General features: G+C 35.4%; 3 protein-coding genes across 8 annotated transcripts in view; 2 read left to right on the top strand and 1 right to left on the bottom strand.

The window, feature by feature from the left end:
• The window catches only part of LOC309509552 (NXPE family member 3-like), a 90651-nt gene extending 80417 nt beyond the window's left edge, over window positions 1-10234 (top strand). For 3 of the 6 annotated variants that reach the window (XM_082184334.1, XM_082184335.1, XM_082184333.1), the window contains exons 4-9: window positions 3545-3916; window positions 5805-6220; window positions 6309-6379; window positions 6491-6700; window positions 7278-7618; window positions 8284-9754. In XM_082184334.1, coding sequence (XP_082040460.1) covers window positions 3545-3916; window positions 5805-6220; window positions 6309-6379; window positions 6491-6700; window positions 7278-7618; window positions 8284-8481 — 1608 coding nt within the window. In that variant the 3' untranslated portion in view covers window positions 8482-9754. Of the gene's footprint in view, window positions 1-3544; window positions 3917-5804; window positions 6221-6308; window positions 6380-6490; window positions 6701-7277; window positions 7619-8283 lie in introns of all 6 variants that reach the window. The other 3 variants (XM_082184331.1, XM_082184332.1, XM_082184336.1) reach the window with 3 other exon arrangements.
• The window catches only part of chst2b (carbohydrate (N-acetylglucosamine-6-O) sulfotransferase 2b), a 92233-nt gene that overhangs the window by 41065 nt on the left and 33246 nt on the right, over window positions 1-17922 (bottom strand). The gene's annotated exons all lie outside the window — the stretch shown is intronic.
• Window positions 10231-17922, top strand: part of LOC309509555 (NXPE family member 3-like) — a 34532-nt gene continuing 26840 nt past the window's right edge. The window contains exons 1-4 of the mRNA XM_082184339.1: window positions 10231-11836; window positions 11931-11992; window positions 16955-17314; window positions 17467-17882. Of these exons, the coding sequence (XP_082040465.1) occupies window positions 11800-11836; window positions 11931-11992; window positions 16955-17314; window positions 17467-17882 (875 nt within the window). The 5' untranslated portion in view covers window positions 10231-11799. The remainder of the gene's footprint in view (window positions 11837-11930; window positions 11993-16954; window positions 17315-17466; window positions 17883-17922) is intronic.

Here is a 17922-nt window from a genome sequence, read left to right as displayed (position 1 = left end):
CTAGCAAGATGGCTGGAATTAAATCTGTGTAAAATGTTTCGTATTCTGATAATTAGAAATCATGTCTAAACTGTTGCATCTGGTCTCCAATTAAAGCTAGAGAACCGACACCCCCAGGGAAGACACCCCCAGATTTACGACTGTGAAAATAAAGCAGCAGTCAGAATTCCCATTTGTAGGAGTAACAAACCTCTTTTTGTTTGAAAAAAACCCTTTAAAAACCCAGCGCAGAGCATTAGTTAAGTGGGGCAGAACAAAAAGACGGAGACAGCAGACGATGGTTATAGTAACCATGTAACAGACGAGCAGACCAACCCAAATTAAGATCAGATGGGTTAGATTCATTTCCAGTCATCTAACTATTTTCCGTATCTCATTTTCTTTCTTCTTGGTGTTATTCTTCTTTTCCGATTGAAAGTCTCGGTTTTAAGTTAAGTTTTGCTGCAAAGTTTCGGTCCACGATTCACGACTGCAACGCACGCTTTCAACTTCAAAGACGCTTCAACCATCCGCCAGCACTCCACGTCCCTGAACTCTATCCAAGCACGAGGAGATCAACCAACGGACCCCGAAAAACACCCTTGTACCCGACAAAAGGGAATCCTCAAACGGAACGCAGAAACGCAAGTAACCTTTAGATTCTTAACTGAACTGGTGCATTATAACCTTTTATAACCTGCATAAGGAACGACCAGGGTTAAGTTAATGATTGATGGTCCGTTCAGGTCATGTCTTGAGTGCATATAGAAATTCGGGATTTCTTCCTCTCACCCTTAAACTCATTCTTTCCAAACTCTTTCTTTCTTTCTTTCTTTATTTCTGTAACTTGTATGAATGTGTGTGTATATGCGTGTGTTTGTGTTAGGTACTTTCATGTGTGTTAGCATATAATCAATAAAGTATTGTTTGTATTTGAAAAGAGAAGTATTACTTGTGTTATGTGCTTACAAATTTATTGTCTTGAACTTCGATCTAAGTTACCTATGCTTTTACCCTTGATTTATTTCTTAATTTACTGTTAGCTGGGGATTATTCTTTCTTGGCCAGGAAGATATTATATTTCATAGAGTTAATAATTGTTTATGTTTTCTGTTCATTGGATGAACTGATAGAATGATCATACTATTGATTCTGCTACAGTAGACTCGCGACTCGCCGTGTATGTGACTGTGTATGTTTAGGCATAAAGTCATAATAAATAAAAATCTAACAATATGGATCATAAATTCCATATCTCTGTTACTTAATTTGTAGAGAAGAGAAGATGAGTATCCTTTAACTGAACAGAGCTGCTCACACTTGCATGTATGATAAACACATGATTGTTAGGAAATGATTGTTACAAATTTTAGAGTTATTTTTTTTGACATTTTAAGAAAGAAATAATTTACCTGTTGACAGTCTGTGTTTAGCTCCAGAATATCTGTAATGAGGAGGCTTGAAAAACAAAAAGGCGGGGATAAAGAACCCTAAACTCTAACACAAATAACCATTTCAGCATATAAATGTTTCTTCAGGACAATACGGTACTAAACTGTTACTGCGTGTAAAGAACCTTTAAAGAACTATCTTTATTAGAGTGTATGACATTCTTGCTCACGTCCATGACTTGTACTTCAAGAAATCTGTTAAATGTTGTTAGAACTTTAATCAGGAAATTCCTAATAAATAATATTAAAGTAAGATGCATGCATTTTTTTCAAGAATGTGGAAAATGGATGGTTTATTCAAACACTTTAATAACTTTATTTATTAATTTCTCGTTAGATTCAGTAACAATAAATCAAAAGCAAATAACAAGAAAGCAAAACAAAGGAACAGAAAAATAATAAGATAGATGCACCATTGTTTGAAACCCAGAGAAGTCATGTATGTCAGGTACTTTAACAAACAAGAATTCTATATAGGATGCTCCTGTGTTTTCCCTCTAATGAGGAAGCATCAATTAAACTACTGAGAAGTGCAGATGAAGAATCACAATGGGTGTTTTCCAATCATTGCACATTTTCAAACTACAATCAGTGTTTTTCAACAATTTTTCAACAGACTTGCTAAAATCATGAAGGCCCAAACCAAGCCCCCAGTGGATTAGAGCAAATCAGGTTAAGCAATTGAAAATGCCCATAATGATTTGAGACGCCCCACTAATTAAGAAGCACCCACTAGTGTTCTGCAGAGATGCATACCTGCATGATCTTCTGGTCAACAACTACAAATCACTATTAGTTCAATGTCACTGTCTCCAACCATGTGGCTGTTGACTTTCATCAAAATTGCAATGCTGATCCAACATTATTTAAACATTGAAATGTCAATCTCAACCAAAATTATGGTTTAGATCAAAACTCAATTGTCTCAATGTCACCATGCTAACTGGAAAAAATACATGCTGCATACATGCCGTTTAAGGAAGGGGATATCAGAAATATATTATACTAGCATGGAAACATTTTGAATAAATAATTTGCTTCAATTATTTAATCTCAAAGAAAGCTCAGAATATCTTTCAAGTACTTGATGCCCCTAACCTTACAAACTTTGGGCCCATTATGCACATACTACATCCCAACAACTATACAGAAATATATTAGTAGCACAACACTGCTCTACAAAGGCCAAACACAGTAACTACACCAACATTGGAACTGAGAAAAATGTTTTCAAAGTTGCTTGATTGTAGTACTGTATCAATTGGTTTGACAACCAAACCTTTCTGCCACAAAGCAAATCATAAACTTAGATACCTGATTACACAAGGGCCCTTTGCTATCTATAAAAATTAACTTAAGGAGACTTTATCTTTTCAAAATACCTAAGACACAATACATGGAAAGCTACTCACAATTTTGTGACACAGAGACACACACACCAGGGTATCCAGCGCAACAGAAAAGACCAACCTCAATACTTCACTGACGAAAGGCGATATCTTGGTTGGCCGCCACTGAGGAGACTGCTTTGCAGTGTTGGGGGTAACGCATTAGAATTAACATGCATTTCATAATCAGATTTGTTTTCTTTTTGAACAAGTAAAGTAAGACATTACTTTTAAAACATAAATATTTACATATAAATATTTGAGCTACTTTTTTTTTTAAGTAACGTATATCACTTTTCAGTTTAATTATTTTGCTTAAACATTTTTTCTAAACTACTGAATTAACTAGTAAAAAAAAAAAAGTTTTCAACTTTCAATAAAAAGAGTTGTACAGTAGGTACAGTAGGTATAACCTGTAATGTCAAGGGATCTTTTGGATGGCATAGCTCTAGGGGTCAGAATATAACAACATTCTAAATGTGTTTTTAAAAGAAAATGAAAGTGTAAGTTATATAGGCTGTTGAGTGCAATATGGTGTTAAACACTTGCAAAAAAAAGAGATCGAGCCTCAGCCAGTTGAGAAAAAGTAACATTACTTTCCATAAAAGTAACTAAGTAACATAATTAATATTGTAATATTGCTTAAAATGAACTTTACCCAACACTGTTGTTTTGTGATACAATGCTACCATTTAAATATAATTTGATCTCTTGGTCATCTTTCAGACTTTATGGAGATTCCTGGAGAGTGGTCATCAGATACGACTATTCCAGCCCCCCATTCCTAAATGTGTTAAAGGAAAACAGATACAGACAAATTCCTTATCTGTAATTTCCATTCATGACATGGGAATCAGTGAAGAGGAGTGGGACCGGCTACAGAAGGCTCTGGACTGGCCCGGTCCAGATCAAGAAATCACTCAGCTGAATCAGAGCACAAGCCCAGTCCACTCAACATTCTCTATTGTGGGACTCAAGGAGAGTTACAAAGTGGGAGAAAAGATCTCTGTTACCATCACAGCCAGAGACCACAACAAGAACCTGAAAAGATATGGAGGAGATTTTTTCCAAGCAAAGCTATTCAATTCAAAGCTCAAGGTGTGTTTGTTTTATATTATTTTGGTAACACTTTAAAATACGGATCCTTCGTTAATGAATAACTACACAGGAACAAATGAGTAACACAATGTTAACAATCTAGTAACTACAGTTAACTAACAAGTAACTCTGATTAACGAATTAGTAAGTAATAGCACACAGATTTAAGTGGTAGTTCACTATTAGCTAATCAATAACTACAATTTTTTTAATACTTCCCAGAGAACTACTGAATTTTTTACAGATTTAAGTGGTAGTTCACTAATAACTAATCAATAACTACAATTTTTTAATACTTCCCAGAGAAATAATGAAAAAAATTCACAATTCATGCAAAACTTAATAACTAATGCAGGAAAAATTACTAGCACTAGATTAACATTACTGCTAGATACTGTACACTAATTATCAATATGTAGTAGCGTAGCAGACTTATGATTTGGGAAAGCTGTCAATAATTAGCCTATGCACTGCTGTCTTTTAGAGAACTATTCATAAACTAAATAATTTTTAAGAATTGTTTTTATAAATGCACTTGTCTGGAACACTTACCCTGTGGCCGATTTTCCGGCATTCCTCTGGACTGGCTTTGAATAACTAGACTCATCATGGTGAGTACTGGAACATACTGAGTCATCAGCCATCCAAATACCAGTTATTTTATTATTTAACCTACCTCTCAAAATTGTTTTTATGTATGTCTCTTTGTTCATATGTATGTATATATATATATATATATATATATATATATATATATATATATATATATATATAAATATGTGTGTGTATATATATCCTGTGAATGATTAGATGATTCTACCCTTTCGGGTTGGCTCTGACTAATACCATTAGTAACTACAGCATGGAATCATGATAACTAGTAATGACTCAAGTGTTACTACATACCTCTGGCTCTATAGGAATTACTAATTATTTGGATCCGTATTCTAAAGTGAAGATCATGTTAACTAACTAGTAATGACTCAAGTGTTACTACATACTTCTATAGGAATTACTAATTATTTGGATCTGTATTCTAAAGTGAAGATCATGTTAACTAACTAGTAATGAATCAAGTATTAATGCATACTTCTATAGGAATTACTATCTACAACTTCCCCAAAACCTTAAAATTACTTCAGTGTTTGGTTGCATATGATATTTATTCATCATGACTGATTTTAACAATACGCCTGGAACAAGCAACAGCTTAAGTAGCAGTGACACTTGGCCATATTTATGATGGCTTACTTTAAACAGTAGTCAAGTAACACAAAATTACAGTTAAGGTGACTGTATATAGCTATTCGGCTAGAACATGCATGGAATATCATTTATTAAACAAAGAAAGAAACACATGCATAAACAGCATAGAATACTAAACATTATTTTTGTCTCTCATTAAAGTCGATAAGCAAACCAGCTTTCTTTTATTGAAAAATAGTAGTTATTGATTAGTTATTAGTGAACTGCACTTAAATCTGTAAAAAAATTCAGTAGTTCTCTGTGAAGTATTAAAAAATAGTAGTTATTGATTAGTTAATAGTGAACTACCACTTAAATCTGTGTGCTATTACTTACTAATTCATTAATCAGAGTTACTTATTAGTTAATTGTAGTTTCTAGATTGTTAATATTGTGTTACTCATTTGTTCCTGTGTAGTTATTCATTAACGAAGGATCCGTATTTTAAAGTGTTACCATTATTTTTATAATATTTCTTTTTATGAAAATTAAGACACTGAGTTTGATTAGCTGAGTTTCATTTGCCTGTTAATGGTTGATTTACAACATTTTATATATTATAGTTTTATATGCTTTAAATTTGGATTTAACTACATACATTAGTTTTCTGCATTACACTTAACCTTCTCTATTCTTCTTGAAGGCGAGTGTGTACGGGGAGGTTGTGGATCACTGTAATGGGACTTACTCTGTTGCTCTTCTTCTGCCCTGGGAAGGTCAGGCACAAGTTTATGTACGTCTAGAGCACTCCAGTGAGGTTGTGGAGATTCTTAAAAAATACAGGGAGTCCTCATTTCCACGCAGCCACTATAATGGCCACTTTGAAGGGCCAGGACCCAATAAAACCAGGATCAGTGAAGTAGTACAATGCAATCTTAAGTGGGGTGCAGATGGAGGTTGGAGTAAAGGCGACTGCTGCTGTGAGTATAAGGATATAAAAACAGGGACGGTGTGGCAGTGTGAGAGACCAAAGAAACTTTCTTGTGACAAACTGGTTCATCACTCAAGAGGTGGTTTGGAAACCCCATTAAATCCTTTTGAGAAGCAAATTTTCACAAAGTAAGTGGGAAAGGATTCAAAATGAATTACAGAGGAATTGTAAAACTAGAAAAATTGTGGAAGATGTTTTTTATTTTTCTCTCCACAGGATATTAACAAATGTTGCTATTACTGGATACACACAAATCATAAATGTCCTTCCCAACACTACAGGCATTGGTATGTTCATATATCAGGACCGATATAATCTAAAATCAAATGTAGTTAGTTGCAAGATAATTAAGAATTTGCATAATTATGGCACAGTCTCTTCAGGTAAATGTTTCTTTGCTTTAGGCACAATGGAGAGATGCAGATCTGGCATGACAAAACCAGTTCCTGCAGGGTTTTATCTGAAAGATGTCTGGAAGTCTTTTGTGTGCAACACCCAGAAGTTCAGTTCTTCACAAATGGGAAATTGTCTTAAAAACAAGATTGTCTACTTGATGGGAGACTCCACCACAAGGCAGTGGTTTGAGTATTTAGAAAGAAAAGTGCCAGGCAAGTTGTTCATAAATGACATTGATGGGAGGGGGGCGGGGGATTATTTAAAAATGTTCTCATGTTATTTAAGACTTGATGTCATAAAAGTAATATAACTGAAATATACAGAAGCCCCAAAAAGTATTTGGATACTTCATCAACAAATGCATGAATGTCTTGCCATTACACCAAAATATTAAACCAAGTGACAATTGTTTGTAAAGACTTAAATAGGTCACGCTTAAAAATTACACACATTTTTTTTCCTCATTGCAACATGTAATTGCAAAATTTCACAAAAAAAAATGTGCATCTAATGCAATGACATTCAGACATGCAAATGAGTCAGTGCATCTTGAATGGATAGTTCACCACATAATGAAAATTCTGTCATCATTTACTCATCAACATTCAAACATTCAATATGGGTGAGTAAATGATGACAGAATTAAACATTTTAAATGTACTATTCCTTAAGTACCATATTTCCATATTTCTAGGGGGCTGCTGTGTACAATAAAAAGCAGCTTTGCAAAGTTGTTTAAGAAATAAATAAAGCAATGAGTCTAATTTAAGTTTTACTTATCTTATTTAGACATAAAAAGAATGGACCTCCACACTCCTCGTTCCGGTGGACCCCTGATGGCTGTAGAATTGAAAAATAATATCATTGTTCACTGGAGGCCACACGGTGTTCCTTTGCGATTTACTAAAATGCTCATTACTGACTTGCATTATATCAGCAATGATATTGATGAAATAGCCGGTGGACCTCATGCAGTCGTTGTCTTCACATTCTTTGCCCACATGGTTTTTCACCCAATAACATTTTACGTGCATGAAGTGGCCAAAATCCGTCAGTCTGTTGTTGCATTGTTGAGTCGTGCACCAGAGACTACCGTCATCATCAAGTCTGGAAACACTGCAGGATTAAAGGTACAATTGCTCATTTTCCAATCCTACTCCATTTTTAATAAATTTTCTGTCTTGTATTTGAAATGGTACATTTGTCCTGCTGTCTTTATATTTAAAGTCTAGAAACACAAATATGCATGTTCTGAGGTGACACTTCATTATCCAATTCATGCCAAATTCCATCCCTTAAAGGTGTTTCAGTCATATCCTGTCATTACAAACCTGTATGATTGTCTTCCATGGTTTTGCAGAATGAAAGTGGATCGGTACCAGAGTACAAGCAAAGTACTCCATATGACTCAAGCACTATTCCATGTTTCAGAAGGCATATGATAGTTCTGTGAGAGAAAAAGAATGAAATGTAACTACTTTTCCCATGAAAAAATGGTCACCATTTACTGGACATTCTGCTATAAATCGCTTTTTTGTTCAATAATAGAGACTAGTATAGAGCTCAGCATAAAACATGAGGAAACATAGATGAATTATTATAATTTTTTTAATTAACTATTCCTTGTTTTCCCCCTGTTAGATTCAAGTTTAATGTCAGTTATAACAGGTGACAGACAAATATTTAAGTAACCTGCTCAGCACTGTTTCTGGTAGAAAATACAAACAATGTAGTTTGTCTGAACCAAGTTAATATTAATGCTAGTATTGTCTGTTACTGATCTGTGTTGTTACAGGACATTTTTCAGAGTGATTGGTATGCAATACAGATGAATACAGTGATGCAGGAGATGTTCCGAGATATTGATGGAGTAATCTACTTCGATGTCTGGCAGATGACGTCCTGTCACTATCTACGTGAAAATATTCACCCAGGTCCTGTTATCATTGCTAATGAAATCGACATGTTGCTCTCATATATCTGTCCTGCCTGACACGATAGAATAATATTTACCTTACTTTGTTATAATATACCAAGAAATGTATGTATCTACAGTACAAAAATGAGCATCTGTAAGAAACTTCTGGTATACATATTGTTAAAACTTACCAAGCTTAGCACCTACCTGCTTAATGTAAACCTGTATAATCTCAAAATTAATTAAATTAAATTCATTTATTATTTATTTTTAACCTCAACCTTTGGTTCCAAAAACTGAGGTAACTTTCAGGGTGTGTAAATGGCCATAGCATGGCCATAAATGGCAATGGTACATTCCGTGCTTATTTATTATAATAGTGTATATTGTGTTAGATGTTGTGTCCTGGGGCATTCCAGAAAGCAGGTTATGTGACATGCCCGGGTATGTTTAAAGGCCCACTGAAGTGCCTTGAAACTCTCAGCTTTGTATGATGCGTTGACGTAATTTCCACTGAAACAGGAAGCTAAGCTACATATTGAAAGGGTTCTCCCCCTCTTCAAATAGTCAATAGCGTTTAGTTTACATCACAGACAGCAAGTCGTACTTGACAGCACCATGGAAATGAATCCGAGCGCTGATACGTTGGATTCAATAGTAACGTTAGAGGTGTGAATAAAATCTTTTTTTAGACACGCACTTGCAAACTTCCCTAAGCACTTCCCCTCGGGGGAATCCCTGCCGCCATTTTGAAGTGCGTTCCACTTCGTTAAGTGGACAAGGAAGTTTATATGGGCCCTACAATGGCTGCCGCGTGCGCGTGCGCGTGTCCGTTAAGTCCGTGAGACCGTAGGGTGTCCCATTTGTCATTTTGGCCTCAGAACGGTGCTCGTGAGCGCCCCCCTTTGCGGGCGATATGCGCCCTCGATGCACACTTTTGCCGAGCCTGCACTGATGCGGGCTCCGCAGCAGACTTCTTCCAGACAGCAGTGACGTACATCCGAGTGAACGAGATGGAGGGAAGTTAGCGAGTGAAGGGCATGGCAATTTTGGACTGGAACGCAGGCTAGATGTGCTGTTGCTGTTCCTGCTCGCGACCTGAAAGAGAATAAAAGATAAGTTTGTTACAAAACTGGTTCTTTACTGGATTCAGAAACATTACATCTTCTGCTATTCCTGCTGTTCCCAGATGTCAAATGTCAAATTTGCTGTCGAATTTGAACCACTGAATTTGTGGAAGCGAATTTGTAAGGCGAAATAAAATGGATTGAAAATTTCCTGTTGAATATTATAGGTTGTATTTTAAACATAATGAACATTTTGGAAGTGAAATCTGAAAGGTGAATATGAATTATTAATAATAAAAATATGTGTCCTACTTTCACTCACTCCTACGAGTCTACATCCCTACCAGACACCTACGATCGGTCAACGAGCGACGTCTCGTGGTTCCATCACAGAAAGCCACAAAATCACTTTCCAGAACATTCTCATTTACAGTTCCATGCTGGTGGAACGCTCTCCCCACCCTCATCCGGAATGCAGAATCCCTGACAACATTCAAAAAACAGCTGAAAACCAATCTCTTCCGCGAGCACTTAACCTTATAGAAAAAAAAAAAAAAAAAAAAAAAAAAAAAATCCTTTCCCTTTGAAACATCACTTATCAGGCTTATGCTACTCTGAATAATACCTGAACTTCGTATTTTGAGCACTTCCTGCGTTGTTGTTGCTTTTGCCTCTTTATGATGACTCGCTGAACTTAGTCCTAATTTGTAAGTCGCTTTGGATAAGGGCGTCTGCTAAATGACTAAATGTAAATGTAAATGTGTGAAATGTTTTGAATTGAAATATTCACAGCTTAAATATTCGACCATGTTGAATTTCAGCCCATACAAATGCAAGCCCTAAAAATACAATGCATTAAAATGCAAGCACGGTTAATGCAATGCATTTTTTTTTTTTTTTTTAATTAGTGCAATTCAACAAGCTTTTTTGTTTCAAAAACTTTGTCATTATTTTACTTCCATAGTTGTGCATTTGAATACAATGCCCGCCTTCACAGAGTGGTCCGGGATATGATTTTCAGCTATTAATAATTTAAATTCTACGGGTTACCTCCACAAAACTATTGTATACCACCAGAGAGAACTTCGGATGCAACACATTGTGTTACAACACAACACAACACAACACAACACAACACAACACAACACTGCTTTATAATGTTTGGAATAAATTGCTGTTTATTACTGCTTACTGCTATACTGTTTTTAAAAGGGTCCTATTATGTCCTTTTACAAAGTCTTGATTTTGTGTCTGTTAGGGGTTTCAGATTTACATAAAAGGTGTAGTCAATGTACATGTATAAAGTTAGGTTAAGATGTAGTGTGGAAAATGTGCTTGGAGATAACCTAAACTGTTAGAGGCCTGTCATTTAAATATAAACTAAAGAAAGGGGAAATTCAAATACATTTCTTAATTGGCAACTAAAGCCACACAGGTGGCATGTTAATGTTACAACCAAAGAAGAAATGCAGGTCTGGCATGACAACACAAGTTATGGTGTTGAGAATTTGGTGTCCATTGTTGTTATGGATTTTGGAACACTGGAAACATCCCAATCTCAAAATCGTGTGGGCATAGGCAAAAAAAAATAAAAAAAAAATAAAACACTTACAATAACCTGCTTGCATAAGTGTGCATAATAGGGAATATTCATGATCACATTCAAATTCCTACTGTAAAGTAATATCCACCGGTCATCATTTAAGTGAAGCTGATTGACCCTGAATAAAAATAGTCAGTTTCTGTGGGATTTAACCCTATACAGACATTTTAGAATTGTATTGATATATCTTCTCATACAAGAAAATGAGACTTCTGCTGCTGCCTTTACAGAAACAAACCTGTTTGACCATATCGGTTGGTTATCACCTGCAATCTGGTTAACATTTCCCAGGGTGAGCTAACAGGTTCTATATATCTTCTAATCTGTAAGTTCATACCACCCTGTATATATACTATATTGTGTGTATATTTTCCTTGCAATACAAAGTGAAAATAATGTTGTGTGAGTGTCACAGAGCCATAATGATTACACTCCTGGGAAAAAAAAGAACAGGAAAAATATTTGTTTTGTTCCCATAGCAAGAATATCTTCACCATTCATATGTAAATTAACATCTAATGTCAATCAAATCAAACAAAGCCAAACTGGCTAAACCAATACTGAGGACAGATGGGATGTTCAACTGAGTGTCACATAATTAGTGGGAACGCCTCATTTTCAGAGCAGTGTGGCCAGTTTAACAGGACATTGGTTGGAAGTTGTGTGAATGTACTTCACTCACAAGCAGACTTCAAATTATTCTAGAAAAACAACAGATTAGCCATGGTCGAACCATCCACAAAGAAATCAAATCCCCCAGGTAATCATTAGTTTATGAATATTGTAATATTTATGGGTCAAGATGGTTTCATGTTTTGAAGGATTTGGAAATTGATAATTTCTGTGTATTTCAGTCTGCAGGTTAAGAGAATTTTTACTACTACTGGCATGTTTTTTATGTACATCATCCCTTCTGGTAAGTTCATAAAAAAAATTATACATTAAAAAGTGTATTTCTTTTCTGTGTAATGTATAATGTGTAATTATAGCCTATATTTAAGTACTGATTTCTGTTATAAATGTGATATTTGTTTTTTGTTAGTTTTTTTGCTGTTTTTGTTGTTATGTCAGTAAATACATGTATAATGTTCCTAAAGATTTACATTTCAAATAATTAAAATTCTTTTTTAAATTTCTACTTCAAACATTCTATCCTGATAGCAATCAATAATAGAAGTGGTCTAAATATTAAAACATGTACATATATCTTCTGTGGAAGTCTCAATCATTGAATTTGGTCCGACTGTTGTCCTACCTGCCTGTTACCATACTGTATGTATTTCAATACCTCCGCACACCATGCTCACGCAGACATCACACATGATCAGCACATTCCATGAGGCTAGGCAGATTTGTAGACATATAGTCACAGAGTGACACAAACAAACAGCCGTTGTTTAGCCGCTTTAAAGTTTCTCCTGAACCAAAACAAGAGCTTATGATGCGTTCTTCATGCCATGTCATAACCATAATTACAAGATGGCTACCCTTGACGTTCTACTCAGATTTATGCTTTTCTATGTCAACACTATCAACGCCCGGAAATTAATCTGCTGCAGTCAGTTGGTATAACTAGAGCTCTGTAAGTTGCGGGTGTTCATTATTACTTCAATGTTATGTGCTTTATTTAATCATTTAACACTGTCTCTCGTCTCGTGACGCTTTGAAAACTCTGCTGTGTGTTCATGTGTTTTGAAGGAGTTAGGCTTTAGAAGCTCGGAAGTGAGGGAGGGATATTGTGCTTTCAAAGCTAGCTTGCTATTGCTAGCCTCTCCGAAATTGCCTACCCTACCTTTCAGCGTAACTATAATTGGTAACATTTTATTTTACACTGTCCTTGTTACACGTTACATGTAGTTACAATAGTAATAAATTATACATAATTACATTCAACTAACCCTAAACCTAACCCTAATCTTAACCCTTTAGTAAGTACATGTAGTTCATTTTTTAATTCTTTTTAAATAATTCAAATATTTAATACTTAAATGTTCAGTATAATTACACTGTAACATGGATAACAAAGTGCAACCAATCATTTAAACTAATAATATAAAATAAAAATAAAAGGCATTTTGTGAATGCTGTAAGTACATGCCATTCCTGCATCCACACCTACACCTTATGTTTGCACATGGTTGCAAATGATAGTTGATGGACAGCTATGCACCGGAGGACACAACAGCAGTCTGGTGCTGAGAAGCGAAAAAGAAAGGTATGTTTACCAACCTGTGAAATGTTATTTTTTGGCTATTGAAGTTAATGTGATTTATTAAACATGTTTAACAGCATTAATAATTTAACCACCACCAACACATCTACCTGATTTGATAAAAGCACCAGCAATGTATATCCAATTTATGTCATATTTCAATTCAACAACACTGTGCGCTGCATTGCATTTTGAACTATAGTAAAGATATTTTTGTCATATTTGTCATTGACATTCAGATCACATGCTATACAGTGCATCTGTGGTGTATGGCTTTACGTGTCAATATGCCTACAGTGTTTTCTTCTTTGTAAATTATTATTTGCTGCAACAAAACTGCATAATCTTACATTTCTGAATGCCCAAGGCTGTAAAATCAATCAGACAACAATAGCCATAAGACATTATTATGTTTTATATTGGTTTATAATCAACTGTTGTTTTATTAAACACTCACTGCTCTTGTTTTTACAAGTAACTGTTTAATTAAAGGTGAACTCAGTGATTCTAAAAAAATGTCTTAGATTTATACTGACACTTAAAGTGATAGTTCACCCAAAAAATGAAAATTAGACCATGATTTACTCACCCTCAGTCCTAGGTGTATATGACATTCTTCTTTCAGACGAATACAATCAGAGTTATATTAAAAATGCCCTGGCTCTTCCAAGCTTTATAATGGCAGTGAATGGTTGTTTCTGTTTTGAAGTCCATCAAAGTGTATTTATCCATCATAAGAGTCCTCCACACAGCTCTGGGGGGTTAATAAAGGCCTTCTGAAGTGAAAGCAATGAGTTTGTGTAAGACAAATATTCATATTCAACATGTTACAAAGTAAAATTCTAGCATCCGGCCAAACGAACATACGCAGTCTACTTACACCTAAAGGGCAACTTACACAACTTGTGACATCAGAAGTAGTGTAGTCCATCATGGCGTAGCGTAAATATCAGCAGTTTGTCGCATTACTCGCATAAGTTGCGCTTTAGACTTAAGTCAAATCCTATGTGCGTTTGGCCGGAAGCTAGTTATTTTACTTTATAAAGTTTTAAATGTGAATATTTTTCTTACACAAACTCATCGCTTTGCTTGAGGAGGCCTTTATTAACCCCCCAGAGCTGTGTGGAGCACTTTTATGATGGATAGATGCACTTTTATGGACTTCAAAACAGAAACAACCATTCACTTCCATTATAAAGCTTGGAAGAGCCAGGACATTTTTTAATATAACTCCGATTGTATTAGTCTGAAAGAAGAATGTCATATACACCTAGGATGACTTGAGGGTGAGTAAATCATGGGCTAATTTTCATTTTTTGGGTGAACTACCCCTTTAAGCTCAGTTTTTGTCACTTTAGATTAGGCAGTGCAAAGTTAAATTCAATTGTTGGTTGAAGTTTAGAATCAGAAATCAGAGTACCTAACTAACCCAGTATCCTAAAACTTTGTCATGAGTGTTGTTGAATGATTGTTGTTGTTGAATGACTAATATGTTCTGCATTATTAATTTAATGCAGGGTCATGCTGAAGTTTGTCACAACAGAGAATGGAGTGGCAACAACCAGCACTTCTCCAGAGGAACCCAGCAGCTACACAGGCACTGACACAAATATCAGTATTTTGTAATTCTAAAGTTTATTCTATAATTTCTATAATTATGCTATAATATAACAATTATATAATTGTAAATAATTATGTTATGTTATATAATAGTTATGTTTTAATAAAGTTATATTCTGTCACCTAATGTAGTTGTCAGTTGTTGTTGTTTTTCCATTTTCATAACATTCATTTTCATACACTGTAAAAAGTGAACATGTGCAGTTGTTTCTTCTCAGTCAAAAGTGACCGGACACCTGAAAATGAACCCCCCCCCCAGTGAAATCAATGTAATATATATTTTTTTCAATCACTTTTGTATTTCTAAAAAATAAGTTTCTTTTGAGATTTTTATGGTACTAATTAATATTTATGCAATAATTATGGTCCATTTTTGCCATTGAAAATAATAATAATAAAATGTATTTAAAGCAACATTATGTAAAAAAAAAATGACCTTAAAATAATGTTTCCAAAATCGTTTTAGTGGTTCATCAAGTCGTAACAGGGTGAAAGGCACTTATGCCTCCGCTTTGCGGTCCTTTATCTGCTATAACCACACTATGTAAGATTGCCAGATCGCGTCGCGTTTCTGTAGTTCTAATGAGACATAAGAAAACTACAAATTTGACTAGCTTTACGGCAAGCGTTACAATAGTCATTATTTAGTTTTTCTTCGTTTCTGATGTCGCAATACATCATACTTTCATAATCATACATCATACTCTACCTTGTCTGTGGGCATTGTTCATTGCAAAGCCGGTGCTGGATAAACAGTGGGCGTGAGTGTGAGAATAGGCTGCGGTAGGCTAAATGATTTACGACAGCGGTGATGGACAATTCCGCTTCCAACCTGTAGGGGGACCGCAGAGGAAAAGTTCCATTGCTTTAATGCAGAATTTTAGATTAATATAGAGACTATGCCTTTTAAATCCAATTTTTGAAGGCAGACATCCGGTGAGAGAAAATCAAATAAAATGTGATTTTATGGTGTAACCACTAGATGCCTGTATTGCTCTCTATAGTCAAGTCAAGTCACTGTCATTTATATAGCGCTTTTAACAAAATGAATTGTTTCAAAGCAGCTTTACAGTGATAATAGGAAATTACAGTAACAGAGATTGTTTTGGCTTTACAGCAGCTCTAGGATAAAGTTATTGTCAAGCTAAAGTTAGTTTTGATCGATTCACTTCCGTTGCGAAGATCATTAGTTATTAACTTGTATAATATAGAATTATTTGTCGTGTCCGCGTAGCCACGTGGTGACTCTGTACAGATAAAACGACAACGTGTCGTTGTTTGGCAAGGGGCTGCATTAGGAGAGCGTATTTAGAGATTAAGTGTTACTTTACGTGTTTTTCAGTAAAGGTAAAGCTGTTGGTTGTTTATGTTAATGTTTAATGTTCATTTATGTTGGACATTTAGAGTTGTTTCTGTTACTGAAATCAGGTTAAATCTACTGAGAGTTACGCTTCAGTAAAACCTTGTTTTTTTCAGGTTGGTTAAATTCGGTTATAATCAGTCATCTTAATAAATCATTTATTTCATTTAAACAAAACCAGTTATTGTAGATGTTAACACATGAAGTACATTTTCTAAGATGAACTGACTAAACATTTTTTTTCAGTATAGCACCACAGACCATAGTGTTCATAGTGTTCAAGGTTACTTATAGTTGTTTCTGCATATTTATCTAGGATTGAAAGTATTCTAAGAAGAAAAAAAGACAAACTTCAGTTTTAAGTTTTAATTATTTTAGTAGTGGAGAAGCAGATAAAATGTCGAACATACAGCCATCTTGATGAGAACTAAGATCCCTTTGATGTTCTCTTTTGTCTTGTTGAGTAAAGACAATTCTTTGCTTTTGAACCCATGATGGCGTTGCTAGCGCTACATATTAGGACCTAACCTATTCACACTTTTTGCATGATTTCACCAACCGCAAATGAGATCCACATAACTTGTATAGTATTATCCAGAAATGATCTTCATCTACAATAAATAAATAATTTATATATAGAACAAAAAACTGAATTTGGTCTGATTGATATTCTGGTCCTCTCCCAGGCTCTATGGGGAGTGAATGGTGGGATCCAAATAAGACCATTTCAGCCCCCCAGACCTAAACCAGTTCCTCGAAATAATAATTCTTCATCTACAATATCCGCTCATGACATAGGAATCAGTGAAGAGGAGTGGGACCGGCTACAGAAGGCTCTGGACTGGCCCTGTCCAGATCAAGAAATCACTCAGCTGAATCAGAGCACAAGCCCAGTCCACTCAACATTCTCTATTGTGGGACTCAAGGAGAGTTACAAAGTGGGAGAAAAGATCTCTGTTACCATCACAGCCAGAGACCACAACAAGAACCTGAAAAGATATGGAGGAGATTTCTTCCAAGCAAAGCTATTCAATTCAAAGCTCAAGGTGTGTTTGTTTTATATTATTTTTATATTTCTTTTTATGAAAATTAAGACACTGAGTTTGATTAGCTGAGTTTCATTTGCCTGTTAATGGTTGATTTACCTACAGACATTAGTTTTCTGCATTACACTTAACCTTCTCTATTCTTCTTGAAGGCGAGTGTGTACGGGGAGGTTGTGGATCACTGTAATGGGACTTACTCTGTTGCTCTTCTTCTGCCCTGGGAAGGTCAGGCACAAGTTTATGTACGTCTAGAGCACTCCAGTGAGGTTGTGCAGATTCTTAAAAAATACAGGGAGTCCTCATTTCCACGCAGCCACTATAATGGCCACTTTGAAGGGCCAGGACCCAATAAAACCAGGATCAGTGAAGTAGTACAATGCAATCTTAAGTGGGGTGCAGATGGAGGTTGGAGTAAAGGCGACTGCTGCTGTGAGTATAAGGATATAAAAACAGGGACGGTGTGGCAGTGTGAGAGACCAAAGAAACTTTCTTGTGACAAACTGGTTCATCACTCAAGAGGTGGTTTGGAAACCCCATTAAATCCTTTTGAGAAGCAAATTTTCACAAAGTAAGTGGGAAAGGATTCAAAATGAATTACAGAGGAATTG

The sequence above is a fragment of the Leuciscus leuciscus genome (genome assembly GCF_965113295.1).
Source record: "Leuciscus leuciscus genome assembly, chromosome: 11".
Classification (NCBI taxonomy): Eukaryota; Metazoa; Chordata; class Actinopteri; order Cypriniformes; family Leuciscidae; genus Leuciscus; species Leuciscus leuciscus.
This window is presented reverse-complemented; position numbering and strand designations above follow the sequence as displayed.